This window comes from Hippichthys cyanospilos, chromosome 6 (genome assembly GCF_059441005.1).
Source record: "Hippichthys cyanospilos isolate Australia breed blue-spotted pipefish chromosome 6, RoL_Hcya_1.0, whole genome shotgun sequence".
Taxonomy (NCBI): domain Eukaryota; kingdom Metazoa; phylum Chordata; class Actinopteri; order Syngnathiformes; family Syngnathidae; genus Hippichthys; species Hippichthys cyanospilos.
The window spans coordinates 11,838,096-11,856,117 of NC_142374.1; the positions used below are offsets into that span (position 1 = coordinate 11,838,096).

General features: G+C 40.0%; 2 protein-coding genes and 1 long non-coding RNA gene across 5 annotated transcripts; 2 read left to right on the plus strand and 1 right to left on the minus strand.

Annotated features, from left to right (window-relative positions):
- Positions 1 to 4,013: 4,013 nt before the first annotated feature.
- Positions 4,014 to 11,510, minus strand: LOC148422175 (uncharacterized). The gene is made up of 3 exons (XR_015865912.1): positions 11,116 to 11,510; positions 10,962 to 11,044; positions 4,014 to 5,246 (listed from the first exon to the last, which is right to left on the minus strand). It is a non-coding gene; the product is annotated as an uncharacterized LOC148422175 (long non-coding RNA).
- On the plus strand, positions 4,902 to 10,102 carry LOC148422176 (uncharacterized). 2 transcript variants are annotated; one of them, XM_088417373.1, is made up of 3 exons: positions 4,908 to 5,270; positions 6,078 to 7,636; positions 8,433 to 10,102. In XM_088417373.1, exons 1-3 carry the CDS (start codon positions 4,981 to 4,983, stop codon positions 9,155 to 9,157), a joined length of 2,574 nt encoding a protein of 857 aa, XP_088273499.1. In that variant the 5' UTR covers positions 4,908 to 4,980; the 3' UTR covers positions 9,158 to 10,102. The 2 variants fall into 2 exon arrangements, with proteins under 2 accessions (XP_088273498.1, XP_088273499.1); XM_088417372.1 differs by having other exon boundaries at positions 4,902 to 7,636.
- On the plus strand, positions 10,984 to 17,497 carry fam185a (family with sequence similarity 185 member A). 2 transcript variants are annotated; one of them, XR_015865911.1, is made up of 8 exons: positions 10,984 to 11,540; positions 12,790 to 12,899; positions 14,022 to 14,111; positions 14,431 to 14,588; positions 15,149 to 15,190; positions 15,269 to 15,364; positions 16,466 to 16,600; positions 17,246 to 17,497. XR_015865911.1 is itself a non-coding variant. In XM_088417375.1 (8 exons), exons 1-8 carry the CDS (start codon positions 11,117 to 11,119, stop codon positions 17,356 to 17,358), a joined length of 1,149 nt encoding a protein of 382 aa, XP_088273501.1. In that variant the 5' UTR covers positions 10,984 to 11,116; the 3' UTR covers positions 17,359 to 17,497. The 2 variants fall into 2 exon arrangements, 1 of the variants encoding a protein (XP_088273501.1); XM_088417375.1 differs by having other exon boundaries at positions 14,431 to 14,569.
- Positions 17,498 to 18,022: the final 525 nt, after the last annotated feature.

Sequence of the window (18,022 nt, forward strand, 5' to 3'; positions counted from 1 at the left end):
CCATCTATGAAACTAACCCTTACTAATCAGGCCATAACAGGCCTTGAAGCTTTCCCATATCCTTACCCTTGACTTTCCAATTTGGGGAAATGAGTATCCCAAAATGTCCTAATAGAGTGCAGGTATTTAGGTTATTGAATAACTGATGGGCTGACCATGCTTTATCGTGCTGGCTCACTAGAGAAAATGCATCCCAGATGTGACAGGACAAATCACGTTGTTTTCAAGCGACTGGTAAAAGTCATCCTGACACATGCTGAAAGAATGTCTCATCTTATGAAGAACTAAGTGGATCTGAGTGTGTGACAAAGACAAAAGATGAGTTGGGATACTTATGTGATCCCTGGGATGAAGGCAGATATGAGTTGGTGAATGGTCCAGGTAGAGCTCAAGTATTTTTTTTTCAACAATATGATTTGGATAGAGATAAAGTGGCTTCCTTGCTTGCCCAGAAGCTGAACAAATGGTCAGATGTTTATTTTATCAGTGAGGGGAAAAAAAGAGGACAGTGTTTACACCAGCCAGGACAGAGAGTGGACCAACGTGGCTCACTGAGGGGAATTCAAAACAATGTTCACAAGGATGGCACTTTGAAGACGGCAACATGCTGTCCATAAATGGGTAAAAGCTTAGAGATGAGGCTTATAGTAACGATGATCCACAACCACACTTTGAAATAAGCACCCGTTTCATTTTATTGCACTTTATTCATATGATATTGTATTCCATCCATTCATTGTCTTTACCACATAACATTGCTCTATAGTATCTATAGTTGCAGCGGCTTTTTGAACACAATCGGTGGAGCAAAACATGTAGCTAAAAATATATAAATAATATATTGTACTTAAACTATAATACAACTGAACTGTGATCTACAAATGAGCTACAGTGGAATAAATAACATTATGCACAGTTATAATATTCAATTCAGTGATGTTTTTTTTTTTTTGCGTACCACTTTCGGGAGCCCAACAAATTTGAATGTTTCACATTATTCCACAATTCCCGTATTGATATTTCTTGTACATATCTACTTCAGCATTAAGGAAGGTTGAAATGACATTGACATACTGCAGTGTTGACATTCAGGACTCCCCCTAATGGAGACTTAAACTACTGTATAGCCTTGTTCTCAACAAATCAAGAATATTTCTCAGGATTTCATGTAACATCATGATGAGTGCCTAACATTTGGCTGGTGACTAAACCGGATTGTAGCCTGCCTCTTGCCTAAAGTCCGCTGGGAAATTGTTGGAGGGAGCAGTGCCTTTTATTCAAACAGACATCTCCTAATAGTGTAAACATTTCTCTCACACATTTTGGCTTTGTGTGTTAAAGTGCTGAAGAGTATGTATGTGGTCCTGGTTTGTACTTAACACCAGTTTTCAAACAACCACCTGACTGTTTACAAGCCTGGCATACTATTTTAAGCGCAGTGATGCCTTGACTTAAGAGCTTACCACCGCAGTATCTCAGTCGTAGCTCAAAACACTTGGATTGCAAATCATATTTAACTCACTGAAATGAATGGAAATGCCATTTATGTGTTTCAACCCTCAGAACACAACAAATACTTTTGCCAAACGTTTTCTTAAGAATAATACAGTAGAACTCTACAGAATTGTAGTTCATAAAAACATTCAAAACAATATTAGATGGAATGTAAAGAATGTAAAGGTTTGTCCATTATAGTTTCCTGCTTTAACTAAATAGACATTTTGCATTTTCCTTGTCCACCAGGAAGCAGTATAATGATGACAATATAAAAGAAGGCAATCACAACAAATCTCTCTAAACTGATTTTTTTTTAAGTAAAAGGAAAATATGCCCGAATGTAATTTTGTCTACATGTGTTACGAGTACTACATTGTTTTTTGTTCAGATATTAATTGCGTTACAACACTGTGACATTGATGCTACTTTTGTTAGTCCATCTATGGCACTCTGTAGTGTGCTAGCATTAATCCAGCTGACTCTCATAAGACGAAGTTATATCGTTTAGTTAAATGTACAAAATGTAATTTAGTTTAGTTTTACAATAAACTTCAGCTGGTAGTGTCAATAAACTGCTCTTTTTGAAGAATTGTCCACTCTGTGCCAAACTGCTGCTTGCTGAAAACTAAAACTTTCACTTACAACTCAAAATAAAAATTCTCAGTTGTCTGGTACCTTAAAAAAACTAATAACGTCGGGGCACGTAAAAGTACCACTCACTGGAACAGTGAGCAAATGAAAGTAAAACACAATTGACTAGTTTGACGTGTGCTCAAATCTCTTCCACACTTATCTCTTTCACTTGATTTTCCATTAGAAGAGTGTGCTTCCCACACTCATCGCCAAACACTTTTCTTTGTCATTATTAAAAAGACAGCTGAAAAATGTCTCCGGCCTTGAGGTCGCCATAACAACCAGCCTGCCGGGAGGTAGAAAACAACAACACAAAAGGTCACTACGAAAAGGCTTAAAACTAAAGTGGTGCTCTGAACGCAGTCCTCTGCCAAGGATCATCAGTCGTACCAAAGTGCTCATCTTCGCAGATACAGTACCCACCTCCTGCATACTTTGTTAGTAAGATCACATGTTATACAAGTAGAAATGAATGAAAACAACCAAAGAGACCTGATGTCGCAATGTTAACACAAGTGGAAAAACACATTCCCTGGATCTGCACTATTAGCCGGATCCCCACCAAAATTTTATGGGCTCCTCTTGGCCGGTACGCCATTGCTTCACGTTTCGTGGCAATGACTTCAGCTTTTTTTTCTTTGCATGAAATCCCCCTAACAAACACATAAATAAGTGCGTGATAAAAACATAACGTTGCTGGGCGGAGGTGAGGAGACTAGTAAAATGCTTTAAAAACATTGGAACGGCAATACACAGTGAGCTTAGCAACTCACATGAGAGGCTCCCTCATCTAATCGCTATGTTAAGAAAATAAATTCAGATCGAGTAAAATCAAATCCAATAAAAGAATACATGCTAAGCTTAGCAAACCATGAGGGAAACTGCTTTATCTCTACATTAACAAAAACTGCGAATTGAAACACAAATAAAGTTCAACAATATGCTGTGAGTCTAGAAACACACACTAGAAACCATTGTTAGTTGAATTTGAATTCGATTTCAAGCTAAATTATACAAAATATCCCAAATAATTCAATTTTAGTCACTAATAAAATAAAATGAATGGAAATTATACAGCCATGTTAGTAACTCATGAGAGGTTAACTATCCCCTGCATTAATAACACAAGTTCAGACACATTAAACAAAACAAAATTAAATTAGATCCATTCAAATTAAATAAACCCAAAAACCGTTGCATGGAATTATACTATGAACATTGTTGTATTTGTGTATTAATAGGAAAAAACAAACCAAAAAAATAAAAATGAAATAAATAGAAAATGGTAGTTTTGTAACTCATTAGAGGTTACATTGTCTATTAATTAAATCATTTACATTAAATAAGTAATAATAATAAAAGGTTAAGTAGAATACTAAATACCAAGGGTGTCCTATTTTTATATTGGATATTGATCTGATATCGACCAAAAAAACAGTATCAGATAAGATCTCCAACGTTAGCACTCAATCCACAGTCCATTCCAGTCACCGCTCCTGCTCTTCTATCCAATTAATAGGTCATCTTTTGTCACAATTACTGTTGCCGGCCATTGTTCTTTGAATGGTATCACTTAAAGTCTCATTTATGCTTTCAAACTAAAAAAAAAAAAAGATTATTTATTCCTGCTGATAGTGGTATTAAACAGTATTTTAGGCTGCAAAATCTATATCATATTGTGAGAGAAAATGTTTTATTGGACACCTCTATTATACTGCATACACAATATGATGAGAAAGTGACACTTAAAACACAAGCAATGCCTTGCCTTTATGTACATGAAATTGTATAGATTCACAGCAAGTTGTGCTATTGAAACGAGGCTAACTTTTGTTAGATGTCCTCATCAATCTGATGCATAAAATAGTTCATTAGACTTAAAGTGTACAGTATTGTTTTTATTGTAAGCCATCTTTTCCACCATCATTTGAAAAATAGATGAAACACAACCAAGAAACAGTCATTAAATATGATTACGTTACATGAAATGTGTCTAATGTGTCACATCTGCAAGTGTGACACACACGCATATATCTTTGCCTGGGATCATTTTTGCATTACAGCATACAGTGAGAATGTTTTGTGAGTGGCCATTATTACACAATGAGAGCCTAATTATGATGAGTGGAATTACAGCACAATAAACGGACATAAAACTGTCACGCATAGAGTTCTAAAGGCCATAACAGCAATCATTTTGACATTCAGTAAATATTGGGACTCATTCAGTTGACTGTATTTACATTGGATACATAAAGTGTACATACCCCTGTTCAGAAGCCATGTTTTGAGGACAATATCATTCAAAAACGTTTCCAACAACAGAATGCAAAATTATACTTTCAAGTGGGGAAGTAAAAATGAACAAATGCAGATACACAAGTGTGCAAACCTCCTATGTGGGGATGTGGCCGCACTAAAAATAAATCACAGTCAAACTAATGTTAAATTGAAGTCAGCGCATACCTTCCAGCAAGTGCCTGTGATCAAACCCAAATACATGTTGATTTTTAACCAATGGCAGGTGGGTCTGACTCTGGAATGTATATCTCGCATTAAATACTGTGGGGCTTTACTGTACTGTACGATCATTCCCTGAACATGTCACACCTAATCTGTCATAATAAGTGAGGGCACATATCTTAACCTCATGTTAGTCAGAGCCTTCCCCACCTGTTTCCCCCCTAAAATGCTTGGCTCTCTGTTTCTCTCCCAGTCCACTCAAGAGCTCCATCACTCCCCCTCCTTTCCTTATCTTCTCCCGCCCACCTTGCAGCCTCTTCACTGACTGACCGAGGTGGCTCTATTTTACACTCTCTGCCTCTCCTTCTCTCACTCTTTTGACTCGAGATGAAGTTAATAGTGTTGTACACATTTTGGACTTTGTTGGCTTCCTCCGGCTTCTCTTGGGAGAGGAACGAGGGACCGGGGCAATGCGCTGCTACCCTGCGGGATGGGGGGCCGTGCGGACCAGGGAAGGCCGGGTGCCCCTATATCTTGAGCCTGCCACAGATGACTGTGCACTTGCCCGAGCAATTTCGGGAGCTGGAAAAGCTGGTGAAGGATTTACAGACACTGAAGGATGACGTCGACCAGCTGAGGAAAATGTGCGGCGACTGTGGGAGACACCGAGAGAGCAGGTATGGTGAGGAGGAACACTCTGAGACAAAATGTTTAGAACAGAGAACTTTGGAAGATGGAGAACAACAGGGAACAACAGTGGCACGCCCCATGTGCGCTATAGAAACAAGTAGCGAAAAAGTAACCCTGAAGGAAGTAGCTGGTAAAAATGCGAAGAGAGAAAGTAAAGAAGCAATAGAGGAGAGTGGGAAAGAGATTAGGAATAATGAAGAGCATCAAGTGTGGCCCGATGAAACAAATGCAACGGAGAAAAAAACACAAATAGAAATTCCGCAGGACCGTGGGAGGCAGGATCAAGGGAAGATTGTGGAGGAGAAGAAAAAGGAAATGGAAAAGGGGATAAATGCAGGGCAGAGTAATGAGAAACCAAAAGAGAATATAAACAGAGGGCTCACGGAGAAAAGCAAGTCTATAAAAAAAGACGATGAGGTAGTTGCGGAGGAGGAGGATGGAGAAATGGGAGGAGTGAAAACAGAGAGAGGAAAAACAGTTGAGAACGTGCAGAGAGACAGGGATGGAGATTTAGCATCCAGCAGAGCGACTCAAAGGACAGACTTTGTTTCAATCAGACCGACTCCTGTGTGGACATTTATCTCAACTAGAAGGCCCGAGGTTGTAGACTTGGATGAGATGGAGAGAATCGCGTCATCTCTTCCATCACCTCCCTTCTCCAGTTCCACTTCCAATTTCTTACCAGTTAATCCAAGAAGAACCCAAACATCTTTGATTGAATCAACCACCATAAGGAATCAGTTTGATGTAACAAGTTTGTCCGAATTTTCAACCCCAATTGTTCCTCATCACAGCCTCCGCACAACTATTTCCCCTGAGGACACAGAACGCGGCAGGTGGCCGAGCACAGACACCGGCTTGAAGAACATACCGGGCCTGAAAACCAAGACAGAAAGGAAGCATACACCTGGAATGAAGCCCGATGCAAAAGACAAGCAAAAGGACACCAAGCATGACCGTAAACTGGACATTAAAACCAAACAAAAAACTTCTAAACAAAAAAACAAAGAAGAGATTAAATCGAAATTTGGCGAAGACACAAAAAGGTTTCAAATTCACAAAGATGGTAACAAGACAAGTGATCCTTACCTGAGAACCCTAAAACACAAACAAGGTCAACCCAGGACAACAACAGACCAACAAGCAAAAACTGTGACTGACGAAGAACCTGAGCTGGACCCAACGACAATGTTGAGTAAAAACTCTAAACCTAACAAAAGACCAGTCACTCCTTTAAAAAACAGTGAGACTGACCAAAAGCAAAAACATGACAAAAAGTTAAAAATTGATGCAAAAGAAAAACTTGATCAAAATAAAGCAAAACAATTCTTTCCACCGGACTTGCACACCGATTCTGAAAAAAGAGAAAACTCGACGGACTCTTCTGGGAACTCTGAGTCAGAAAACACATTCACAGATAATCCCAATCAAAGTCTGAAACCCAGCCAGAAAATAATTCCCAATATTAACGGAAAGCCCAAACCTGGTCAGGTGCCCAAACTTAACCAAAAGCAGCCCAAGCCTGCAAGAGACCAAAACGTTAAAGGTAACACGAATCCGAAGGCCAGCCAAGTAGTTCCTGATTTAGACCATCAACCCGTGTCTAATCAAAGTCATGCTGAGGAACCTAATAAAAAATCTGCACCCCGGTCTCACTCGAGTGACAGACCGCCAACCAAAAGGATGTCGAAACCAGGAGCAACACCAAGTGAACCCAACCGGAACACCGCAACCCCCCAACCACACCTTTTTAGTAGGACGACAGCAGGTCATTTCCACATTGCTCACCCTCTACCTACTCCCGGACATGTTTCACAAAAGGCTGAGGTGACTCATTCCCGTGTGGACACAGAATTCAAGCCCAGCATGATAAAAAATGTCACTCCAAAGACCATCAAGGGCCTACCCAGCTTCCCGGAGGGCCCAAACAGTGGGGTGGTGTCTGATCCGAAGCCACAAACAACCAGTAAACCTTCATCAATCCCAAAATCAACACAACCGATTCTGCTCAGCGGTGTTATTCCAAGCACCGATCCAGGCTCCGCAAAAGCAAATCTGCAACTTCGAGATGAAGCGGCACCCCTCCAAAAGACTATCGACCCCCTCAACTCCAGCTTTGACTTCAGGTCAACAAATACCACTGACGCCGCGGGCCACCCGGCTGCCGAATCGTCTACGTCAAGAGCTCGCGAGCTGCGTGTGAAAATCAAGCAGGTGGCTGCTGCATTTTTCAATGGCAGCCAATTGGGCCCAAATGGAAGATTGCCACTGGGAAGGCATCCAAAAGGACTGCCGGTGGATAATGAGGGGAAAAGCAGGCCAGCAGGCGGTTCACTGCTGGTACCATCTGAAGGTAAGAGACACACACCCAAACTACACTTTTCCGGTCTTATCATGAGAACCTGCAGATAGATGGAAATGACAAAAACTGCAAGGGCCTCTTTAAAGCATGACCGTCTTTAGATCTCCTCTTATGAGTTTCAATGATAAGGTTTAAGTCAGGGCTCTGGACTGAGTCATTCTGATGATTGTTTTGTTTTTTTCTCGTGAAGCAGTTGTTTTGTCCCATGCATTGACGTATTTTACAACGTGCATTACTCGTGACCTAAAAAATGTGTATGTTGGGTCCAGCAACAAACTAAAAACTCTCGTACTATCTATCAAGGTAATTGCATTTAAAAGGCATGTGGTCATCTTAGATCTAGATTAGCGTGTATTCCAAATCATAACATAAAATGTTTCGAACCCATAATGTTATAAGCAAGATTTTTTTTTTGTTAAATGACTCACTGAATGCTTCCACCAAGTAGCTCCAGCCTTGTGCTTGTAATTTATTGACTGCACTGTTTTACAGTGTCTTACAGTGTTGCATCTGTGAATAAATTTTTTCATTCCTGCTTTAAACTTTTCTTCCAGGTAGGTACATAAAAACTGAAGGTTACGAGGGCCAATTTGACATTTTTTCACCATTAAATGATGAAGCATACTAAAACAAATCCATCAGGTTTGCTTCTAGAATTGGAAGCTCTTAAGTCTTTCGCAAATATGAAAAGAAAGTTTTCTATTTTAGTTACTGGACACACCTTTAGCAAGGCATCTGCCAGTAATAAACAATTGTGTGATTCGTGGCTCCATCAAATACTCCTCAGGTGTAGCTTCTGCAGTGAAGAGGGATTGCTCCGACTACGTTGTAAGAGGGCGGGTGATGAAGAATGGCATCTACAGGGTGACTCCAGATCTCCGCACCGGCAGCAGTTTTTCTGTCTTCTGCGACATGGAGGTCCAGGGTGGAGGATGGACCATCCTGCAGTTGCGGCAAGACGGCAGCATCAGCTTCAATCGCACCTGGGCCGAGTACCGATCAGGCTTCGGGGAGCTACTGAATGGAGGAGAGTTCTGGTTGGGGAACCAATACATTCACCTCCTGACCCGGGACAGGGAAATGACGCTGAGGGTGGAGCTGCAAGACTTCGCTGGGGTGTCAGGCTATGCAGAGTACGAGCATTTTAGGGTGGCGAGTGAAAGGATGCGCTACAGGTTGACGGTAGGAGGTTACTCGGGAACAGCGGGAGATGCGCTTCGCTTCAGCTCCAGCTACGACCACAACAACCAGGCCTTTTCCACCCCAGATCGGGACAACGACCGCTACCCATCTGGGAACTGTGGGGCTTACTACAGCTCCGGCTGGTGGTTTGACGCATGCATGGCTGCAAACCTCAATGGAAGGTATTATTATGGGAAGTACAAGGGGGTTCGGAATGGCATATACTGGGGGGCGTGGCATAATATCTCTACCGAATTCTACCTCACAAATGAAAGGCAGTCTTTCAAAACAGTGAGGATGATGATCCGACCAAAAGGATTTTTAACATAAACATATTGTTTTTTTACACTACTTGCAAAAAGGTATGGATGTTGGGGTTTTTGGTGACATTGAAGGATGAACCCTTCCACCTTCCTTGTGTGTATTTATCAATCACACCAGCTGTCAGTTTGCACCATTTTTTTTTTATCCAAAAAAGTACTCAGTTCACACCTGCAGGCCTCTTTGGCACAATGCTCCCCCCTAGTGGTAAATTTTTTTTGCAGTAATTTGAGTCGACATAATAAAGGTCCTCAGTTCACGACCAAAACTTAAAACCATGAATAAAACAATAAAAACACACAAACAAACAAAAAAAACTAAAGTATGGCAATAACTGAGTACTCTGTAATCTGATAATTTAGGATGTATGTACAAAGTGTAGCGGTATTGGCGGCTTGGTGGTTCAGTGGTTAGCAAGTCCGCCTCACAGTTCAGGGAATCTAGTTCAAATCCACCTCGCTTCGGCCTTCCTGTGGGGAGTTTGCATGTTCTCCCCGAGCCTGTGGGTGTTTTTCCTGGGCACTCCAGCTTCCTCCCACACTCCAAAACATACATGGTAGGTGTATTGGACATACTAAAGTGTCTTTAGGTGTGATTGGGTGTGAATTGTTGTATGTTTCTGCGTGCCCTGCAATTGGCTGGCAAGCAGTCCCCCACCTACTGCCTGGAGTCAGCTGGGATAGGCACCAGCAAGCCTGCAACCTTTGTGAGGATAAGTGGCTATAAAAAAATGAATGGATGGATGTACATAGTGTCTACAGATGGTAATATTTAACCTGAGTGCAATTTTTGTAATTGATTACTTTCTCGTATTGATTATAAGCAATATAAACAGACATTTGAAAGCATGACTCGTGTGATCAAGTGTTTTACAGGAAGATGGTAATATTTGTTTTTGTTACATTTAATTGTACACCCAAAAAATACCTGCAAATAAAAGCACATTGTCCTTGATGAAGTCAATTATTATTGTTAACAATAACAAGTGATCTATATGCTTTATTTTGTTATGGTGTGTTTGAAAGTACATTAAATAAACACGACGGAGCGATTTGAAATCAATTTTGAGATCCACTTTGAATCGTTTTTCAGTTTCCGCATGCAATAATAAAAAAATCCATAATTTTCTTAATTTGCTTGAATGCAACCTGTCGCACCAGATTTTACAGCGACAATGCCGGAACATACGAAGAAACGCACAGTATTTTGTACTTACTTGCTTAATTAGGTACACTGTCGAGCTAGTTAACAACCTATTCTGGCTAATGAGGTACACACATCGCGAATTAGCCGCTTGGTTATCTGGCTAGCTAGCTTTTTTTTTTTTTATTGAATGATATAAACATACAATACAGAGTCAACAACATAGTATAATGTAAATGGGCAGTATAGAGAAATAATATAAAAGATAAAAATAAGTGAAAAGAAATCAAACATGTGGGGGGTTGTCTTAGATAATTCCCTAAAATATAACAAAGTACATTCACTTTCTTTGCAGCTATTACAGTTAACGTACATGTGAAAGTCAATTAAAAATAATTAAAATTAGAAAAATTGTCTTGTGAATGTGAAATTACCAATTATTAAAATAAAGTTAGTCATATACCTCAAATACTTATTGTTACATTCAAATTTTGTGACGATATCTAATTGTTATAAAATGTCCAGTTCTATTGCAAATGAACATCTCAATGTCTTCCCAAAACAAAGACGTGAAAGGACAATGACACAACAAATGTAAAATTGTTACAGGCTCAGCATTGCAGAAATTCGTTTGGTTATCTAGCTACCAAGCAGGGGAGGTACTGCCTACCGGTAGCGGAAGTGCAGTGACGTCACGATTGCTTTCTCGTATGTAAATTGTCTCCGGTCGTCTCAGCATGTCAACATGGCACCCTAGGTCAGGGGAATAAGCCTTTAGTAACACTATACCGTCATTAACGAGTGGTGTGGTTTTAAATAGTTACCATGCTGTTAGGGAGCTCGCTAGTTCTGCGGGGCGGCGTCGAACTTATTTGGTGTCGTACCGCCAACCGCCTTCGGAACTCCCGACGTTGCCTTCACCTACAGCGGCTCTTCACGTCTTCCGGCGGAAGGTTGGCCGGAGAGGACGTCGAGGTGAATCACCGGCCTCCACTGAAGGAATGGACCCTAGAGGCGAGCCCCTTCACCACGTTACGAGCGCGCCTTGGATGCAACATCTCCGTCCGGTCCCTGGACCCGCATGCGTTTCCCGACGCGAACCGAGCCTTAGTCGCGGTCCACGGAAGGGAGCAGGAAGACGTGGAGGACTTTAGTGTTCACTACGATGACCATGGCAAGGAGCTTATTATCTCAGCCGAGAGGGCTGACGGTTGCTTATCTGTCCATTTGGCTGTACCCATCAAGAGCAGTGAGTTCACAATACAACCCACACGTTATATAATATAATTTATAATCCGTTTTGGGCAAGTTACTTCAAAACTGTAATGTATTGCTTATTACTTATTGTGATTTCAAAGTAATTCAATATTATTGTTGTAATATTACTACTTTTGTGTGTGTAATATATTACACTACCGCGTTACAGCAAAGAGTAATACGTTATAATAATTACAATACTTATGTAAAGCATTACTCCCAAGTCCCATAACTGTATATAATGCAGAGATTTAAACAAGCAAAAAACATCTTAGAAATTAAATGCTGGCTTTGAACTACCAAAGCCTCGTTTGAAATTGGAATGGTAACTATATTGAAATTGGAACGGTAACTATATTGAACTTTAAAGTTATACACAACTGAATGTTTTCTGGGGAAAAAAAAACTGGATTTTACTTAAGTGGCGTGATTTGGTTTGAGATGGCATTGGACGTTGTGAGGTTCCTTGCCACCATCTAGTGGTGCAGGGCTTGAAGCTCATTCAATCCATTTTTTTCCTTTTCACTGTTTTTTTTTAAAATCTATGTACAGTAGTATACTGTTGCTTTGAGGTTTTAGCTCTATAAAGGTGCTAATGTGATTCTCGTACAGTATACTGTTGCTTTGAGGTATTAGCTCTATAAAGGTTCTAATGTGATTCTCAACATTAGTCTGTCGTAAGTGCTGAAAAGGCATTGTCTCGGAGTGATACTAGAATAAAATAAAATAGAATAGAATGCCTTTATTATCAGTACAGGTGTTGTTGTACAGGTGTACACCGAAATTGGGGCTCGAAAGATCTAAGAGCCGCTGCACCTGCCACCATCAATAGCGCTGCAACGAACTCTATAACTAACCAAGAAAACTTTTGACATTTAATAACATTGAACAATAAAAACAACATTATCCCTGTCTTTCTCTCTGCCTGTCTACCTCTCTTCTGTCATCACTTTTTTTCAGTGCTTATACTATTCCTGGTCGAGGCTATGACTGTGATCATAGTAATATTTATATGATGACTGCACAGTGTGTACAGTTGTACAGTGAAATTAAAGAAAACTCCAATTATTGAATGAGAAAAACGTTGTAGTATTAGTAGTAGCACTACAATGAGTACTGTGCAGAGAATTATATGTGTCAGTATGAATCACAGTGTCAATGATAACTTCTGTGTTTTTGTGTTATATCATGTCACCTTACAATTTATCCGCAATCCTGAATTGTGCGTTTGTATATCACAGATCTCTTAATTAACACCCACGCTGAAGGCAACGTGCAGGTGAAGAACATGGAGTGTAACATCTGCAAGGTGCACACAGAGAAAGGCAGTTGTTCTCTCAATTCAGTCAAGGTTAGTGAGGAAGAATACACTCGTTGAGGATACTTTTATTAGATGCACTTGTGTTATCCAATGGGAATGGGATCCAATATAAGCTTAAGTACCGCATAGAAACAGAGCCCTGCATGGTTATAAACCCATGCAAACACCATAATAATCAACATCTGCTTCAATTAATACTTTTTATGGAAGTCAATCAGAACTGCACATATTTGTGTCTAGGGAGAATATTTGGTTTCTTGTTGATTACATAAGGTCAAGGGTGGTCAATTGCATTTTTGGCCAGGGCAACGTGAGGGAAAAATGAAATTTTTTTTTTTTCCACAGTCATTCGTGGCAATTATGATTTTAATTGATTTTAATCAAAGCGATACACCCAACAAATATTTATTTAAGGAAGGTTTGATTTAGTCTAATACAAATCCTGCCCAAACTGTTCTGTGGACAATAATGTAAACTGACTCAAATTCATTTTTAACATAAATGTAACATCCATAGCTTGTGCAAAAAATGCAAAAAAATATATTAATAGATTACTTAAAATCCACAATTAAATCGGTAGTAACTATTGTGAACAGATCTAGTAAACCACCCATCCTTCATTTTACCATTAGTTTAAAACCTCTATTTCACAATCTGGTTCATTTGCAAATTGTTGATTTTTAAAATAATGAATCGGATTTCATTTATTGCCCAGCCTTCGCTAGGCCATATTGTGGGTATGGTTTCTTTTGGTTGGCTGTGGCAATCATAAAAAGCGGTAGGTACTTTGACTTAACCCAAAATGTAAGCAAACCGTTTATTTTGCTTAACAGTGGTCCACTAGCTCGTTACTAACAATTAGAAACATAATAAGCTGCGTAACAAAAATTTGCATCGTTGGTACAGTAATTATAAACCTTCAAACAAGTGTATGAATCTGTGTGTGGGTGAATGTGAGGCTTTTTAAAGCACCCCGAGCAACATATGGTGTAGATAAAAGAGCTGTATAAGTGTACTCAATTTAGCCTTTTAATTTACAATGCATTTCCCCTGCAAAAAACACTTTTGTTAAATTAAGCACAAAACTAATGTAGGGTTTAAAGACAACATGCACATAAAACCACTCAACTGAAGTTGTGTGTTGTATCTCAGGGCCATCTGGTGGAGGTGCGCTCAGGAGGAGATGTCACAGGCGAGGGCACCATCCATGGCAATGTGGATATCAGTGCTTCTGGGAAGGGTGTAAGGACAACACAAATGCATTTGAAAGAATTACCACCATCAGAAACACTAACCTATTTTTATCACCCTCATTTCTAGTATTACATGAAATTGTAATAAAGCAATATATATATCGATTTATTAATTCCAATCAGATTTAATAATCTCCTGAATTACTAGTGCTGGCCCATATAATTCAAACAATCGTTTCCCAAATGAGTGGGCCGCCAATGGGAATAAAGGAACACTAGGGGGCGGTGGCAGCCTTCACTTCACATTACACAGCTTTGAAAAGTCTGTAAACTCCCTCTTGACTGCTGTGTGTGCATGTGTTGTGCAGGCAGTGCGTGTAAAGAAGCTGCAGGGCACTAAGATGAAGATCTCCACAGAGCACGGCAACTTGGCGGTCAAGGCTATCTACGCCAAATCTAGCAGCGTCTCTTCCTGCACGGGGAAGGTGGAACTGGGACTTTTGCACGGTGACCTGAAGAGGCGCATGTATTTGCCACTCATGTCCAACTCACTTAAAGTTTTTGTAATGGGCCACATTGTAGACATGGTTTTCTCTAGCAAGGCCAGTATGACTATATTTTTAGCATGATGGCATTTTCATCCATTTTCCTTGCAAAAGATAATTTGAGATATGTGGATTTTAAATGTGCGTGGCCACAACAACTTTAACTCGCACGTCAAGGCAGCGTTTTAATACTGTCTTGAACTTTTTCTGTTCCAGTAGAACTTTTTTTTTTAACCTAACTGAAAGAGTTCAACACATACCTCATTGAAGTTGTCATTCAAAACTGAACATTATCTTTGTACAGGCAGATTTTTTTGCATTTGATCCTATTAGCTAGTGCAAAAAAAAAACATCTTTTCCCAAATGTATTTGTTGGAAGATAGGAATGTAGCCATTGTCAGAGCAAAGAGAACAAATGCGTCATTCGAACAGAATGTAAATCCCTCTTCCTGCGAGGCACATGTTGGAAAAAAAAAAAATCTTGTTGACTTGCACTATTGTCACCAAACTTCACTGACTTTGTGCTCTACTCTGTCCAAAGGAGACGCCACTGTGAAGAACATATCGGGCCATACGCTCATAGGTAAACATTCTCCGTTTGCAGCACACAATGGAATGCTCTGTATTGGTGATGAAATATGAGTTTTGTTGCTTTTGTCAGATGGCTCCAATGGCCTCTTGAACGTTTCTTCTCAAAGTGGAGACATCGATGTGTATGTGGGAGATGGCGCCAGCTCAGAAGTGCTCAGCCAGGAAGGTAGAAATTAGCAAAATATTTGGCTTTTGTGATAATGCAAGAACTTGAATTGCGCTGAGTACTTGTATCAGACCTGAACACTTTTTTTTTTTTTAATTTCACACCAGAAGTAAGTCAGCAGTATGCTTAAGGGTTTTATAATATTATGAGTAATGGGTGATAATCAGTATTTGTATGAGTGGTGTGCCTCAGGAGGCCCGTACAAAGCTTAGCTACCCTACGTGGCGGGGGTCACGAGCTGGCTTCTTGTTTGTGATACTTCATGTCTTTCTGTGGTTTTTACAGATTTCAAATGATTTAGAATTTTTACTAAGTTGGAACTACAGCAGGGGAAACACACTGATAAAAGTAGTATTGTTTCAACTTCTATATTGCTGTGAATTTTCACTTAGCGCTTTTCTACCTCTGGTACTCACAGCACTTTACATACACTAACTAGTCATTTACCTACTGATGAGCATCAGGAGCAACTAAGGGTTCAGCGTCATACTCAGGGACGCTTCCACATGGTCACGATGGTCGGGGCATTGAACCCATAGCATCTCATCTCAGCAAGGAGACGACCGCTCTACCACCGAGCCATCCCATCTCTGACTGCAGAGCTTTTCTAAATATGTAACTGAGATTAATAACATTTTTTACAAGCAAAACTGGTTTCCTTCATTTTTCAAAAAAAATTAAACAGCTTCTGAGGGATTGCTTCTGTTTTGGCTCTAAATGTTGAGCGTAGGAGGTGATATTTTTCGTGGGTGACAGAATATCTGGCAACTGCGAAATCTTGTAAAATCCTATTCGATTTGCTTTATAGAAAGCTGTTCAGGTTAAAAAAAACACATTATAATAAATAAAAAGTAAGCATTTGCTTGATTGACTAGTGTTGGTGTGCTTGATATATTCAGTCAAAAAATTTCAAAGTGGCCCTTTCCCTTTATTTTTCCTTAGATTGCACTCTGTGAAAAAAGTTTGGGTGTTCAAACGCTTTTCAAGTGTACGGGTTAAAACTTAAACACATTAGGCACTTTCAAAATCTACCTATGTAATTTATATTATTAATTCCCATGACTGGATTTTGGTTAATTCGTCTTTTGTTTCTTACTGTAGGAGCAGTGTGCATTCGCGTCCCGTCCTTGTTACAAGCGGAGGTAGAACTCTGTGGAGCCACGGTTGACATCAGCCAGGATGTTACACTGCACCAAGTCCAGGAGAAAACCACTGAAACCCAAACCAGAGTCACTGGTGAGTCCCAAGAGAGCATAATTGACTTTTTCCTTCAGATTGCGTAGAATGTGGGGACAAAACAAAATGGTTCCCAGAAAAAATATAACAACCATTACCATCTTATTTCTGAGGACTGTCATAAAGAAACGATCACGCGACTTCCCGTATAAGAAATAAAATAATACAATTTTGGTGTCGTTGCTACGTTTTCGTATGGAAAGTTCAGCGCTGTTGGCGATTGTACTAACAAGCAGAAGTAGTTACAGTAAATCTGTACTACTAGAGCCCGGAACGAAGAGTACCTTGTTGTGACCACGCTACAGTTTCCCATATTTAGCCGGAGTGGAGCAACCCAGAAGAATTAGTCCGAGAGTCTTGGTTTGGAATGACCACATTGTACTTGTGCTCCTATTCATTTTGTGGACCAAGAGGACATTATGTGCGTTGAACTTGTGCTCATGTGCTTGCATTGCGACAAGATTTGCCGGACATCAAAACATCAGGTACGGTTTTAATGTGTGTGGGATACTCAACACTTTAGTATTAGTCAACCTCAGAAATCATTAGAGGTCGCACATCTAAATCATGCAAAAGACTCATGTGATGTAGGAATAAGGTAGCGTTAACCAACCTTGACATGTTTTCACTTTCCATCTCTCTCAGGCTACATGAATTCTGATGGTCCAATGGAGCAGCGAATCACAGTCGCTACGGAAAGAGGGTCGGTCAGCATAAGGACGCAAAGCTGGTTACAGTCCCTTAAGCTGGGAGGCTGAAAGTTTGTTGCGTTGTAACACTGCAGTGTCACACACAGTACCTCACACATTGCGTATAACCCATTATGAATGTGAAGAGACAGAAATAATTCCACCATCTAGTAATCAAAATTGTATTTAATAAAAAAATAAATATTAATTCCAGTGTCACTGGTTATTTTACAAAATAAGTGTTTGCATAGTACTGCATGAAGATGGCATACATTTCACAACAACGGGATTTAGGTGCCATTTGAGGTAATCTGTCAAGGCTACATCAAATATGCATGCAGGCACATACACAATTTGTGGAGTTGAAGTGTATCGCAAAAACACTGACCTCTGCCAAAGAAGTATGTGTGCTGCTAATTTTCTCCCTGTTGTTGGTGGGATGATGTTTAGGCCAAAGTTTTTTGCTTTCTTAGAGTCTTTTCATTGCTACATAATTTCCCACATTTTTTGTCACTGTCCAATGAAAAACAGTTATTTAAAAAATTATTTTTGAGTTTTGGTTCTTTTTTTTTTTTAACTGTCCCATGAGACTTCATGTTTCAGTGCTGTCCAATGAAAGCATCGGTTCCACACTATTACCGAACCTGACTAGCTCAATAGGTTGGTTGTGTGCTTGATCCACACGTTGGATGTCATTTAGTCTTGTGGGATGAGCTCGTCTTCTATTACAGTA